Source organism: Pelodiscus sinensis, chromosome 3 (assembly GCF_049634645.1).
Source record: "Pelodiscus sinensis isolate JC-2024 chromosome 3, ASM4963464v1, whole genome shotgun sequence".
In the NCBI taxonomy this organism is placed as follows: domain Eukaryota; kingdom Metazoa; phylum Chordata; order Testudines; family Trionychidae; genus Pelodiscus; species Pelodiscus sinensis.
Genome location: NC_134713.1, coordinates 160,145,030 through 160,160,569, shown reverse-complemented (window position 1 = coordinate 160,160,569; position 15,540 = coordinate 160,145,030). Strand labels below are relative to the sequence as shown.

The 15,540-nt window shown below is 42.5% G+C and overlaps 1 protein-coding gene across 1 annotated transcript in view; it reads right to left on the bottom strand.

Moving 5' to 3' along the window:
• The window catches only part of ALK (ALK receptor tyrosine kinase), a 636,373-nt gene that overhangs the window by 211,834 nt on the left and 408,999 nt on the right, over positions 1–15,540 (bottom strand). Inside the window, exon 5 of the mRNA XM_025180988.2 lies at positions 13,314–13,441. Coding sequence (XP_025036773.2) covers positions 13,314–13,441 — 128 coding nt within the window. The remainder of the gene's footprint in view (positions 1–13,313; positions 13,442–15,540) is intronic.

The window sequence follows — 15,540 nt, the reverse complement described above, 5'->3', positions numbered from 1 at the left end:
TCAAATTCTGGGGACGCTGGCATTCATGTGACTGTAAAGTTGACCTATTCTGCACAAAATGATCCCGGAGAATTCATGTTCAGCAAAATCCACAGAGATGAAAAGAAGCTTAAGAGAAATAAGGCAACAGGAATCAGTAAGATTCCTGCAGAACTGCTAAAAAGCTCCAGGCCATTTTTCTGTGGCTGCAGATGCTGTTGAATATTAGCTGAAGAACTGAGTTGATACCAATCAACTGGCAAACAGGCATTATTGTACTGAACTCAAAAGCAGTAAATCAGATTATTAACTATTAATTGCAGTATTACTCTTCCAGTTACCCTGGAGGACATTTTTGCTTCTGTCATGTTGGCCCGAGCTGCTATCCTCTTCAGAAGCAACAGAAGAACACAAGCTAGCTTCATTCATGCCATGCAATGATGGAGCAGATCTTCTCAGGTTTCTGAGAAGGTATGAGATTTTCAAGCACCCCAATCACATTATACTTGTGGACATTTCAGCCACGTTTATTGGCAGGAAATTGCTTTGACTGATCTTGAAACTCATAAGCCTCTCTGACAAACTCTGTAGAATGTCCCATCTCTTATATGACGACTCCTTAAACCATGTTCTCTGAAAAATGGAGAAAAACCATCATCTGACTTAAGTCAGGCAATCGGCAAGTACATATTGCCACTCCCAACCACTTCAATAACCTCAAAGTATGTACTTGATCAGATACTATCTCTTTGTAGGTTAGGATTGTGCCTTGAAAAAAACCTCACTGAAGTCAATTTTGCTAATGGCATAACTCAGTTCCTTCTCTACCCCGGATATGTGTACCGAAGCAGAGGGGACGAGGGTGGGTGGTGGAACACCCATGGAGACAACCATAATCTTCCCTTCTTCCAGGAGTGTCCCCATGAGAGCTCCACCTTAGGTGATTATGAAGCAGTATTCGTAGTAGGAGGTGGGAGCTTTGAATGCTGAGGTTGTGAGGCAAAGAGAATTGTATGGCCAAATGTTGTCTCTGACTCAACAAATGTCTGTATTGCATAATGTTGCACGAAGGTAGGTGTTGACGCCCATGTGGCGGCCTTGCAGATGTGTTCTCTTAGGACACCTTGCAGAAATGCCATTGTGGCTGCCATTACCCTTGTCGAGTGAGTTCGCACAGTTGATGGGGGCACTCTCTGGGCAATGGTGTATGCTAGTTTAATGCAACTGGATACTCATTTTGAGAGTCTTTGTTTTGATATAGGCAGTCCCTGTGACCTCTCCATTGATGAGACAAATAGTCAAGGAGTCTTCCGGAAGGGTTTTGTTCATTGTAAATAGAATACCAGAGCTCCAAGGTATGGAGAGCTGCCTCTATTATTCTTGTGTGGTTTAGGGAAGAAGACAGGTAAGTATATGGGTTCATTGCAGTGGAACGAGGTAAGTATTTTAGGTAGGAATTTGGGATGAGTCCTAAGAGTCACTTTGTCTTTATGGAATATTGTGTATGGTGGGTCTGCCATTAGGGCTGCTATTTCACCAATTTTCCATGCAGAAATGATTGCCACGAGGAAGGCTACTTTAATTTATCAGTGTAGCAATGAACATGAGGCAAGGGGTTCAAAGGGTTTTCCCATAAGCATCTTCAGAGCAAGATTCAGGTCCCATGCTGATATTGGTTCCCTGTAAGGGGGAAACAGGTGGCGTAGACCCCATATAAAACGTTTGACCAAAGGGTGCGTGAAGATCGAATATCGCTGTATAGGGTCATGTAGAGTGGAGATGGAAGCAAGGTATACCCTGATGGTGCTCATGGAGAGACCCGCCTCTTGTAGGTCTAGTAGGTATTGTAGGATGTGAGGTTCAGTGGTGTGGAGTGGTTCATAGTTGTGGGTTGTACACCAGCCCGCGAATCTTTTCCATTTTTGACCATATAACCTTTTCGTGGCTGGTTGTCTGGAATTTGTGAGGATGAACTGTATTGCTTCAGGAAAGGTCCTTTCTGTGGAGGTTAACCATCGAGCATCCACACTTGGAGACGTAGCCTCTGGATGGCTGGGTGAGGAATTTGGCTGTTCTTCTGCATCAACAAGAACGCGACTGGTGGAAAAGAATGTGGTGGTCAAATGCTCATCTGTAGCAGGTACAAGTACCACACTTTTCTGGGCCAGTTTGGTGCTATGAGTATACCTCTGGCCCTGTTGTGTTTGATCTTGAGGATTACTCACTGTATGAGTGTAAAAGATGGGAATGCATATGCCAGGTGTGCTGTCCATTGTATACTGAAGGCATCCCCCAGGAGCGGGGACCTATGCCCACTCTGGAGCAGTATTGTGGACATCATGCATTCCTGTGTGTAGTGAATAGGTCCACTTTTGGGAATCCCCACTTCTTGAAAAGGTGAGTTAGCACTGATTGGTTTAACTCCCCCTTGTGGTTCTGTGGAAATTGTCTGCTTAGATTGTCTGCTAGTATATTGTCTTTGTCTAGTAGGTAGGTTGCAATCAGCTGTATGTTTCATGGGATACACCATTCCCAGAGGCATATGGCCTCTTGGCATAGCTTGTGTGAACATGCTCCTTCCTGCTTGTTGATGTAATACATTGTGGAGATGTTGTCTGTTAGTATTTGTACCGTTTTGTTTCAAATTGGGGAAGAAAGTGCATGCAAGCATTCCTTACGGCCCTTAGTTCTAGTATGTTTATGTGGTTCTTGGTTTCATCACGGTCCATTGACCCTGCATGAGTTCTTGTTGTAGGTGAGCCCCCCAACCCAGTAGCAAGGCATCTATAGTGACTGTTGCTGATGGTGGGATCTGTTGAAAGGGGATTGTTGTGTATTGTCCACCATGTAAGGGAGAATTTTATCCTGTTGGGCATGGATAGGCTCTTGCTCAATGGTGGATGTGAAGCCCATAGGCTGTGCGTAATCATGCTTGCAATAGTTGCATGCATAATCTAGCGTGTGGTACTATAAATGTGGCTGCTGACATGTGCCCCAGTATCTGCAAGCATAATCGTGCTGTTATACAAGGACTTGACTGTGCTGCTTTATCAAGAGCTTGAAGTGACGAGCTGCTTTATCAAGAGCTTGAAGTGACGAGCATCTGTGGGGTGGTAAGTAGGCCCTGGCTTTTACACAGTCTGTGTGCCCCTATGAACTCTAGAGTTTGAGTTGGGGAAAGTGTACATTTTGCCACATTTAGAAGTAGCCCCAGAGAGTCGAAGAGGGCTCTAATTGTCGAGACTGCTTGCTGTGTTTCCTGCTGTGTAGTGCTTGTTACTAGGTAGTTGTCTAAATAGGGAAATATTGTAATTCGTTTTTTGTGTAGGTATACCATTACCACTGCAAGTACTTTTGAGAATACTTGATGTGTGGTCGACAGTCCGAATGGTAGCACTTGGTATTAGAAGTGTCTGTCCTTTATTATAAAACAGAGGAATCTTCTGTGTGATGGGTGGATTGATATGTGGAAATAAGCATCATGGAGGTCGAGGGTAGACAGCCATGCTCCTTTTCCTAGGGCAGGTATAATCATAGCCAAGGTAACCATTTTGAAATGTTGGTATTTGATGTAGCAGTTGAGTGTGTGGATATCTAGCATAAGTCTCCATCCCCCCGACTTCTTGATGGTAAGGAAATAATGTGAGTAGAAACCCTTGCCTCTGTGCTGCTTCGGCACCTCTTTTATAGCACCCATAGTCAGCATAAAAGTTGGCTAGTCTGTTGCCAAATAGTGTTGATGATCTTGGCTGCTGCCTTGGAAATATTGGGGTTGTCTGACCCTCTACCAGGACTTCAAAACTGTTGTTTCACACCTCAGCTGTTGGCACAGGTTTGGCTGCTGGTGCTGACCGAGAGGCTTTGGTCTTCACACTGTCAGAGCTTTGTCTGATACGCGATGCGTATGTTTGGGATCTCGGCTCTTGTCTTTGCCAGTCCCTTTAGATCGCTGCTTGTCTGACTCCTTTGCCTGGGGTAGAGCTGCAGCACTAGCTTGGGCTGATCACTTCCTTGATGGTGACTCAGTCCCAGAGAAGGAGTAGGACCTTTTATTAAGGTTACTCTACTCTGGTTCCTTTGGGCTCGACTCGAGGGGAGCCACTCTTTCCGACACTGTCCCAGGTGATCTTTGTCTGGGAGGGGTGGATTGGTCAGGGTCAGAGGGTGGTCTTGAGCCATTCCCTATTTGGAGCATTTTTAATTGAAGCTCCCTCGCTCTCCTAGAGCAGCTGGTCAATTTCAGGTAATGTGGGCAGTTGTCTGATGCGTGATGCTGCCCAAGACAGCAGAGGCACTGATTGTGACCATCAGAGATTTAGATGGAGAGTTTACAGGTGATACACATCTTGAATCCGGGCGAACCCAGCATATCCTGGAGGGTCTGTGGTAGCACACAGCTGTTATGCACTGCTATTGTAGTGAAGCGATTGCCACTTCTCTCCTTTTTTTTTTTTAAAGTTTAAGAATATAAACTATAACTGAACTTATTTAAGATAAGCTATATACAAAGGAGTAATTCTTGAGTGAGGTGAAGGGGAAACTGCTGATCTGTGATCATAGTCTGCGGCAGTTGAGAAGGAACTTGGTGGGGGAGGAGGTGGCTTCACATGTGTATTAGTCTCCTTAGAACACACACTTTGTGTGCATGGCCGGCCAGGGATACTGCTGTCACAGATCTCCGGCTATGGGCTCAGCGGAACTGAAGCACCTAAGGTGGAGCACCCACAGGGACACTCCTCAAAGAAGCAGCAAAGGTCTTCCTTCATATTAGATGCAGCTTCTCAGCTTCCTCCTACCTTGGCCTCTGTTGGGCCTTCTCCACAACCTTTTTAGGTTCATTCTTTTCTCAGACAGGATTCTCAAGGGTCTCCCTTGGAGTTCCCCAACCAAATCCCAAACTGAAAGTACAGACAAATTCATCTTCTGCCCTCCTCAAGCTTAACTCTTCTTCTCCTTGCAGTTTCCTTTACTTTGTTCCTTAACTAAGCCTCTCCCGAGGCTCTCCTTGGATGTCCAAATCCTGCTTTTCTTTCAAGAGACATCTTTAAAGTCTACTCCACCACAGTGACTGTCCTATGCTTCCCTTAGCTGCTTGCCAACTTTTTCCACCCCAGCTAGGTCCCAGGGCGTACATTTCTTAGGTTTTCTCCTCTTTTTAGTCCCAGCGGGTATGTCTACACACAATTTTTATTTTGGGAGAAGGATGCAAATAGCGCTGCACATTTGCATACTTCCTCCAGGTTTTTTTTCAGAAGACACTTTTCTGGTATTTATCCATGTCTACATGCAGCTGAATTTTGAAATAAACCCATATTTCGAAAGACCCCTGTATTCCTCTCTGTAGGAGGAATAAGGGGTTTTTCAAAATTTGGTCACGTGTAGATATGGGTAAATACCAGAAGAGCATCTTGCGAACAAGGAAACCAGAGGAAGCATGCGCAGCACTATTTGCATCCTTCTCCTGAAATAAAAATTGTGTGTAGACATCCCCATAGAGTGATTGCCTCTTTTTAATTATCCTCTGTCTCCTTTGCTATCTCATCTATCCTCAGACTTGAGTCAGTTCTCTCTTTTCCCTTCCTCATGATGTCATCAACTATTCATTTGACCACAATCCCACTTCCACTCTGAATTAAACACCTGGCTCTCCTCTTCCCTTGTATCACAATCCCTACCCTCTTCCTCAGTAATGTCACCATTCTCCAGCTGACACGTACAAGCAAATCGCAGTGTGCACATTCAGCTCCACTGAGGCCAATGGGGGTCCATAAGAAAGATCTACCTGCGAGGAACAGTGTGCAGAGCCAGGTTATCTCTGAGGCTTGCTAATCTTTGTATTCAGTCTGTTGAACACGTTAGAGATTTGAATGAAAATGAAACTCAGATGAAATTCATCCCTGATTTTGGCTTTGCAAAGTACAAAATCAGGCTCCTTGGTCCAGTCTCTGTTTAAAACTAGCAGACGTTTCGAAAATGTGATGGTTAGGAAGTATTTTTAAAATGAACAATACTGTCATCTACTTGTGCAACATAGCAGATCACATAAACCTTCTTTTCAATCTGGGGCTTGAAATAACAGATTCATCAGTGAGGCACCTCTCTGTTTCCCCATTTCCCAAGAGAGAATGGAGAATCCTATGATCAGATCAATAAATCTGAGTAGTTAAAACATCACAGGAACTAAGTGGCAGTAATTAATAGTAATAAAAATAAGTTCCATGAGGGCAAAGCAAATTACAGAGTTAATTTTCTGTCACTGAATCAACGGCTCAGGCTTCTCTATTAGAATAAGCTTTACTTAAGGGGGAGAAGATCAAGATAAAATAATATATACTGTCAAAAAGTAGTGTAAGAGCTGATTGTTCAACACGCTAATAAGTAGTGAGCACCAGAAAAAGCCATCAAATACACAGTGGGAGCTGACTGACATTTAGTGCCTCTTTGGCCTTAAGTCATTGAAACTCAGAGTGCTAACGGGAAAAGCCAGGGATCCAGTTGTATTTCCCTGATCCAAAGCCAGTGGTGTAGGAACACTTTTAAAAGTGGGAGTGCTGAACCCCATTGACCCTACCCCCAGCTCAGGCCCAGAGCAATCCTCCAGCACATGGGACCAGAAGCCAGGACTGCCCCCCTCAGGCTCTGTTGTTCTTCCCCCACTCCCAGGCTATGTCTACACTGCCCCCATTTTGCGCAAGAAATATGCAAATGAGGCTAAGCATGGAATATTGCTGAGCCTCATTTGCATAATTAGTGAGGCTCCATTTTTGCGCAAGAGGTTTTTGCACAAAAACGAGCCATCTACACGGCTCCTTTTTGCGAAAACACACCCTCTTACGCAAGAGCCGTTCTTCCTGAAAAAAAATGCGAAAACAGCTCTTGCGCAAAAAAGGAGCTTTATTAATTATGCAAACGAGGCTCAGTGATATCCCACGCTTTGCCTCATTTGCATATTTCTTGCATAAAATGGGCGCAGTGTAGACATTGCCCCAGTGCATGGTGTTCTAACCATGGCCCCAGTACACAAGGCTGGCAGCAGAGCCCCCAAACTCAGGCAAGCAGCTAAGAACTTAGGGTATGTCTACACTACCACCCTAGTTCGAACTAGGGTGGTAATGTAGGTAACCGGAGTTGCAAATGAAGCCCGGGATTTGAATTTCCTGGACTTCATTTGCATAAAGCCGGGCGCCGCCATTTTTAAATGTCCACTAGTGCGGACTCCGTGCTGCGCGCCTACACACGGCACGGACTAGGTAGTTCGGACTAGGCTACCTAGTCCGAACTACCATTACTCCTCGTTTCACGAGGAGCCTAGTCCGAACTACCTAGTCCGTGCCGCGTGTAGCCACGCAGCACGGAGTCCGCACTAGCGGACATTTAAAAATGGCGGCGCCCAGCTTTATGCAAATGAAGCCCGGGAAATTCAAATCCCGGGCTTCATTTGCAACTCCGGTTGCCTACATTACCACCCTAGTTCGAACTAGGGTGGTAGTGTAGACATACCCTCAGTGTGCATATATCTCAGCTGAGAATTCAGCATGTGTGGGCAGCAATAGGGACCCCAGGTGCTAGGCCAGGAGCCCATGGGTGCTGCAGCCCTCCCCAAACTCTAGTTCCTATGCCTATGTCCCTAGCCATGCAATCCAAGTGCATGTCAGTTTAGGAACCTTACACCAGTTCTAACATATCTGGCTTCTGCCCCCAGAATATCCCTGACATTCTTGGCCTTCCCCAGATATGCCGTGGGTAGAGAGAGCATTTGGCATAAGAGGGTTAAACCAGCATGGAGTTCCCTACATTCTGTAATGATAGGTGGCTAGAAATTGTATGTTTTTATACACACAGTCATAAAACTCTCTGGTGAGTACAAAAGTGTTTTATTTCTTTTGGTTAATCGATAATTATATAACCATCATTGGTTAGCTATGACACACACTAGCTGATTTATAAAGCTGCAGAATCTTGACAATGGTAATTATTTGAAATTATGCACCACAAATGCAGCTATTGTTTCTTCTCTAGTGGCCCACAGAAAAATGTTGTTTGAAGACTGAACTTATTGTTAAGTTGGTTGTTATTCTAGTCTGGTAAAATTTAACAGCATGGAAACAAAAAATAAATAAAACCATATCAATGGTGGTCCTTTTTATTTAGCCTAAGCAGACACAGAAACCACAATGGAAAATGTTCAACAGTTGCAGATTCATTTCAAATGATCAGTGCATTCTCACAGCTACAGGGCAGCTCTGTCCACAGCATGATGTCCCTAATGGATCAAAATGCTAGAGATGATTACTGGTAGAGGACATAGAATCACAATAATCAGTACTGCTACGTGGGAATGAAGGTGAGCAGAGAAGCAGACTGCCAAAGCTTTAGAAAGCAAACAGCAAAGACTTTCCAAACACTTACTTAGGAAAATTAGAGCTACAAGAGAACCAACTCAATAGAACTACAAGAATAGTTTGTCACTATAAGGAAAACACGGCCAATCTGCCAAATTTCTTTCTTCATTCAGTCAATTTTTTGCTCTGAAAACCCCTTATTATAAAGGGGAGCCATATGCTCACTTCTTCAAGATTAAGGACAACTGGATGATACTGGGCAAGGCCAAATTCTCATCTTTACACCCATGCAATCTTCTGGTTTCAGTGAAGCTGCATGCTGTAAATATGAAGACAGAATTTGGTTTTGGATCTGTAATACAGAGCGAGAGACGCTGTTCTCAGATGCAGATTCACAGTATGGTCTGTGCTCTCTGTTCATAAGGGTCTTCAAACATTGGAGCTCCAGATCAGATAAAAAAGGTGGGTCTGCTTCCATTGGAAGCAGGATCTTCTCTCTCGCATAATTAGAGTTGCTCAAATCATTCACAGCACATTATTTATTTGATTAATTTATCTATTCTCCTTGAATTTTCTGCAAAAACTTACTATTCTCAAGTGAAATTATTAGTAGAAAACAATTCACTAGACATTTTCTATGAATAATTATGGACCCCTAGATTTGCCAGCATTTTGTTGTAAGGCTTAAATATTTACAATTCACACAGTCTAAATTCTGATCAGACACATTTGTCACACTGTATTGCTTCAGTTCTCTGGCTGAATAAAGATATCTCTTACAAGCAGATTTTTCCAGTAGGTATACACACATTTATGAGTTAGAATTAACTTTTGACAAAATGCTCACTGTCGTTTGCTTCAATTCACTGACTCCACAAACATCTCTGCCAACAAATTCATTTACTTGAAAATTTGTAGAATGTGAACACAAATAGGATATAAACAAACTCAGTTTTTATTGTAGTGAATATTCATGGAATATACACCGACTTAATCACTCAGATGTGTACTCAGCCCTGATTGGATCCAGGCATTATCAGATTATTGTTACTCCCCTCTGTGCTAGACATCCAGCAAAATCCATTTGCCAATTACAGTTCATTCAGAAACCCAGCTGTCAGATTACTTATCAGGGGAAACATGGAAACCCCTTCACTGGCTGCGTGTAATTTTTCATATGGATTTCAAAATTATTCCCAAACTTCTTTATTTTGCCATCCTGTTTTTCCAGAGGAATGTCATAGCAAATGTAAGGCTCCCAAATGGTTAGATTTTTCATGTCCCTTGTAAGTGTGACTTGACCAAGCCAGGTTAAGTGTCTGCATTCTGAGGTTTGAGGGGCCTCAAATGCAATTAAGTAAAAATGCTTGTGATTTTCTAATGCTTTCTGGTGCTAGAGGAGAAAGAGGGTAGGAAAATCCAGAGCACAGTGAGACATAGCACTGACACAATATGATCCCGGGAAGGGGGGGGGGGGCATAATTAAACTTAAGTTACACGGGAGTTTTTAGTAAATCAGTTCAGTTGTACTCGAATGTGAAACTGCAGAATTACTAACTATGGTTTGTAACCTATCTTTTACATCAGATTCTGTATCAAATGACTGGAAGATAGATAATGTGACTCAAATTTTTAAAAAGGTCTCTAGAGGTGATCCTGGCAATTACAGGTGGGTCAGTCTAACTTCAGTTCCAGGCAAATTGGTGGAAACTATAGTAAACAGAATTGTCAGACACTCTACAGTGCTGCAACACTATAGTTATTTTTTAAGTTTTTCAGTTACAGACTAACATGACTACTCCTCTGAAACTTTTGAACATAGATGGACAGAGTTACCATTGGCTTTGTAAAGGGAAATCATGTCTCACTAATCTAGTAGCATTCTTTGAGGTGGTCAATGAATACATGGTCAAGGTGGAACCAGTGAATATAGTGTACTTAGATTTCCAGAAAGCCTTTGACAGGGTCCCAAACCAAAGGCTCTTAAAGTAAGTTATCATGAGATAAGAGGGAAGGTCTTCTCATGGACCAATAGCTAGTTAAAAGACAGAACATAAGAATGGCCTTACTGGGGTCATACCAGAGGTCCATCAAACCCAGTATCCTGTCTTCCAACAGTGGCCAATGCCAGATGCCCCAGAGGGAGTGAACAGAACAGGTAATCATCACATGATCTCTCTCCAGTTATCCATTTCCAGCCCCTGACAAACACTGGCTAGGGACACCATTCCTATCCATTTTGGTTAGTACGTATTGATGGACCTAACCTCCATGAATGTATCTAGTTCTTTCTTGAACCTTGTTAAAGTCCTGGTCTTCACAACCTCCTCTGGAAAGGAGCTGCACAGATTGACTGAACAGCATGAAGAAAAACGTCCTTTTGTTTGTTTTAAACCTGCTACCTACTAATTTCATCTTGTGACCTCTAGTTCTTACGTTATAGGAGCAAGTAAACTGATCTCTATCATATCCTCCGTTAGTCTACTCTTTTCTAAGCTGAAAAGTCCCAGTCTTTTTAATCTCTTTATATGGGACTCGTTCCAAACCCCTAATCATTTTTGTTGCCCTTTTCTGAACCTTTTCCAATGCCAATATATCTTTTTGATATGAGGCAACCACATCTGCATGCAATATTCAAGATGTGGGCATACCATGGATTTATATAGAAGCAATAAGATATTCTATCTTATTCACTATCCCTTTTTTAATGACTCCTAATATTCTGTTTTCTTTTTTGACTGCCACTGCACATTGAGTGCATGTTTTCAGAGAACTATCTACAATGACTCCAAGATCTCTCGAGTAGTTATAGCTAAATTAGTCCCCGTCATTTTGTATGTGTTGTTGGAATTATTTTTTCCAATGTGCATTATTTTGCATTTATCAACACTGAAGTTCATTTTGTTGCCATTTTGTTGCCCAATCACCTAGTTTTGTGGGATCCTTTTCAAGCTGTTCACAGTCTGCTTTGTTAACTATCTTGAGCAGGTTAGTATCATCTGGAGGTAGGTTCAATTGTTCACCCCTGATTTTTTGGGGATGTCATGGGAGACTGTGTCTAAAGCAGAGGGGCAGAACCTCTGGCCCATGGGATGGATGTGGTCTCCTGCTTAATTTGATGTGGCCTGTGGCAAGCCTCTGTTCTGTGGGCTGGAAGCCACAAGCCTCAGCGCCCCTGTGCAAGGCTTGAGCATGAGCCCTGGTGCTCTGAGTCCATTCCCACAAAGGCAGGGCTGGATTAAGAAAGGGGCGTTAGGGAATTGGGGCCCTGCAATAAGTTCTCCAGACTGCTAAAAGTCCAGATCTTTTAGTGAGCCCCCCTTACCTCCTGTGCATTATTTGGCCCTGCCTAGTCCAGAGCCCTTTACTGCAACCCCAAATACCTCATCCTCAGCCCCACTCCAGAGCCTCGCTCCCTCCCACATCCACCCTCCTGTCTCAACCCACAGACCCCCCTCGCAATCTTTGCCTCACCCTGAAGCATAGGATTCCCCACAAAATCTAATAGCCCTGGCACCCAGAAGAGTTAATTTTGCTTGTAGCCCCTGACTGATTGTTCTGAGAGTCAATGGGTCCTGACAGAAAAAAGTCCCTTTCCAGTCTAAAGCATTATTAATATTAAGATATATCATGCCTACCACTTCCCCCCATACATTAATCTAGTAAACCTGTCAAAGGAGGAAATTAGGCTGGTTTGGCTTGACTTGTACTTGACAAATCCATGTTGGCTATTACTCACAAACCTATGATCCTCTAGATGCTTACAAAATGATTGTTTAATAAGTTATTCCAGTGTCTTTCCAAGCATTGACGTTAGATAGCTGGTCTCTAATTCCCCACGTCACCTTTTTCCCTCCTTTTTAAAATACAGATGTTGTTTTTTCCCTTCTCTTGTCCTTTGGGACCTCACCCATTCTCAGTGAGTTCCCAAAAGATGACCATTAATAGGTCCAGAATTGTTTCAGCTAATTCCTAAAGTACCATCTGGTCAATTTCATCAGGTCCTTCGGAGTTTAATAAATCTTAATAGTTTTTAAACCTGTTCTTTCTTTTGGCTTGTGTTTCTTCACTCTTGTTAAAATAAACTGTATTAAGTACATCGCCACAATTTGCCTTCATGTCCTGAAATGATGGGGTAGTATTTCTTCCTGAAATAAACTGAGGCACCTGTGTGTTTGAATGAGCATCAGACATCCCCTACCCTTTATTTTTTTCCTTTGGTGTCTGCAAACACATTCTTTTTAACCTGGACACTGGTAAACATGGTCCTCTACATAAGCCAGCTGTGCTGGTGTTCTATATTTACTTCATTGGGATGTCAAATATGTACAGTACTATTATACATTTCAGCAGCACAGCAGGAACATGCCAGCTGGATGTACTCTGCATGTTCAGGACCACAGAGATTCTCTGTGCCTGGGACTGAAAGCAATTTACTATGTGTTTGTACAGTACTAACACAACAAGACCCTAACTATAATTGTGTTTTTGGGTGTATCAATATAAATAAAAAATATGTATAGTCTTTAACAGATTTCTTTGTCCTGGAGAGCATAAAATAGGAAGATGTGTAAACCAACTTTCACCAGTTTTCCTAATACATATTTTCTAGTGATAGATATTTGTAAAATAATCCTCAAAAACCAACAGACTAAGTACTACCACTAATACTATTCTTCATTTACATAGAATGCCTGAGGATCCCAACATGATTCACAAACTGCATACATGCTGCTAAATTGAAATGTGACCACCACTGGAAGGAAATACTGAAGTGAAATGTTTGAATTAATGATAAAACCTGTATTTAATGGAAATGCTACCATTCAACTTCCCAGAGAACTAAAATGTCATATACTGCATTGAACAACAAGGGGTAACTTAACTATAAGAGAATTTTCTACTTTATGAATAAAATTGTATAATTGACAAAAGCCACTGTCCTGCCTAGCAAGGGAGAATGAACTAGCAGAATGGAATATTCTACATTACCTGCACTGCAGTTCTTCATCGCAAAGGAGTCCATAGCAGCTATGCTCCTATTCCCATTCGCAACATATTCCAGTGAGATCTGAAAAGGTTTCTTGAGGTATCCAACTCTCTTCTGCAGAAGCACCCATCTGGGCTCATCGTAAAGCAAAAGGAAAGAACACAGGAGAAGACTGGTAAGAAAGGAGGCTATTTTATAAGAAGCACATATCCTGGCATAACAGCTCAATTCATGACCCCGCATACTGTCACCTTATGATGGCCTATCAGTGGTCTTTGCTTCCTTTGACTACAAAATAAACCTCTAAGAAAAAACAAATCCACAGAGCTGAGACATCATGATAAATGGATAACATCAGCTAATGATACGTTCTCTCTCTCTCTGGGTATGTCTACACTACCACCCTAGTTCGAACTAGGGTGGTTAATGTAGGCAACTGGAGTTGCAAATGAAGCCCGGGATTTGAATTTCCCGGGCTTCATTTGCATATTGCCGGGCGCCGCCATTTTTAAATGTCCGCTAGTTCAGACTTCGTGCCCGCGGCTACACGCGGCACGAACTAGGTAGTTCGGATTAGGCTTCCTATTCTGAACTACCGTTACTCCTCGTGGAACGAGGTGTACCTGTAGTTCGGAATAGGAAGCCTAATCCGAACTACCTAGTTCATGCCGCGTGTAGCCGCGGGCACGGAGTCCGAACTAGCGGACATTTAAAAATGGCGGCGCCCGGCAATATGCAAATGAAGCCCGGGAAATTCAAATCCCGGGCTTCATTTGCAACTCCGGTTGCCTACATTAACCACCCTAGTAGTGTAGACATTCATATATATATATATTTTTTTTCTCTCTCTCTCTCTCATTCATCCCTTCCAGATATCTTGTGGCTGTTTAAAAGGAACCCAACTTCCTTTGCAAAGTGAACTATGAAATTCTGTAACACACATGCATGCCTCCTCTAAATACTTCTCCTTCCTGCCGTCCATGGACAAAGTCTGTTATTCAGATTCAGACAATAAGTCATTCTCGGGGGTTGCTGAATAGTTGTATTTCCCAAACTTTATATCTGCTTGATGTAATGCATTTTGCTTCTATGTGGCTGGTTAGAATGCCTTATGTGAGTTTTAAAATTAAATAGCTCATTTCCCTGTGCTGTTCCCTTAACTTGTGCTTTTTTTCCTTTTAGCTGGACTATAGCCCTAGAGGCTAAAGGCTAGGTTCAGAAGTGATATGTAAGGCAGGTGAAACTTACACGTTGCTAAGTGTAAGTGGGAGCAGTGGAGTCTGAGTTTATCCTGTTATAGTATATTCACCGAGACAGCAGAAGAACATAAAGATGACCAACTCCTTACATGTATATCTTACAACCCGCCTGCTTGTTGGTTTTGCTGCCAAACCACATTTTCCTGGGTGCTCAGGATCAAAGCTGCACCGACTTAGAGACCCTAGCACTTACTTAACATGTAACTTTCCGTATCTTAGTCCATTACTCCTATATTTGTCCTTGACATTCTGTGTCCACATTTCCGGTATAAGCATAAGCCATAACAATGTGAATTTTTCCTCTCCTCACAAACATACCACAATCCTGACTAACAGGGAATGCAGTTTTATAGTTAGGGGCAAAGGCATGATTGTACAATTCACCATCTATGATTCTTTCTGCCTTTGGTCACTGGTAAAGGATGCCAATAAATATGCCAATGAGTGAAAGCTGCAAAGGGAGTGTGTGTGACAGGAAGAGTCATATTCTAGGAGCCAGACTGGACCCACTAACTCATTTCATGGGAATTTGTTCAGTGCCCTGGACAAAGGTAACTTTTAATCACTCCCTATATGGCATTCAAACCATTAATACAGATGAGAAATGTTTTAGATTTGTTGTATTGGCCTCTGAGCCATCCAGTTTCCCCTGTTCTTTAAGTTTCCTTTCATAGACTCTTCCATGATATCAAAACAAAAAATAGATAAAAGTATAAGATTTCCTTTTTAGCTTATTGTAATTGGTCACCTGGGAACAAACAGAACAGGTGTCCCATAAAGCCTGTTTGAAAATTTCCAAAACACCCCAGGGGCAACTGTTTAAAAAACAAAGAACAAAAATATATTGTACTTCTTTAAGTCACTTTGAAAGAGCAATTTTAGGCATTTTTTGAGAAGCATTTTACTTATTTGAGATTAATTTACAGGATTCAGTGGCAAGAGAGTGCAGAAGCAGTTGCTCTTGTGACTG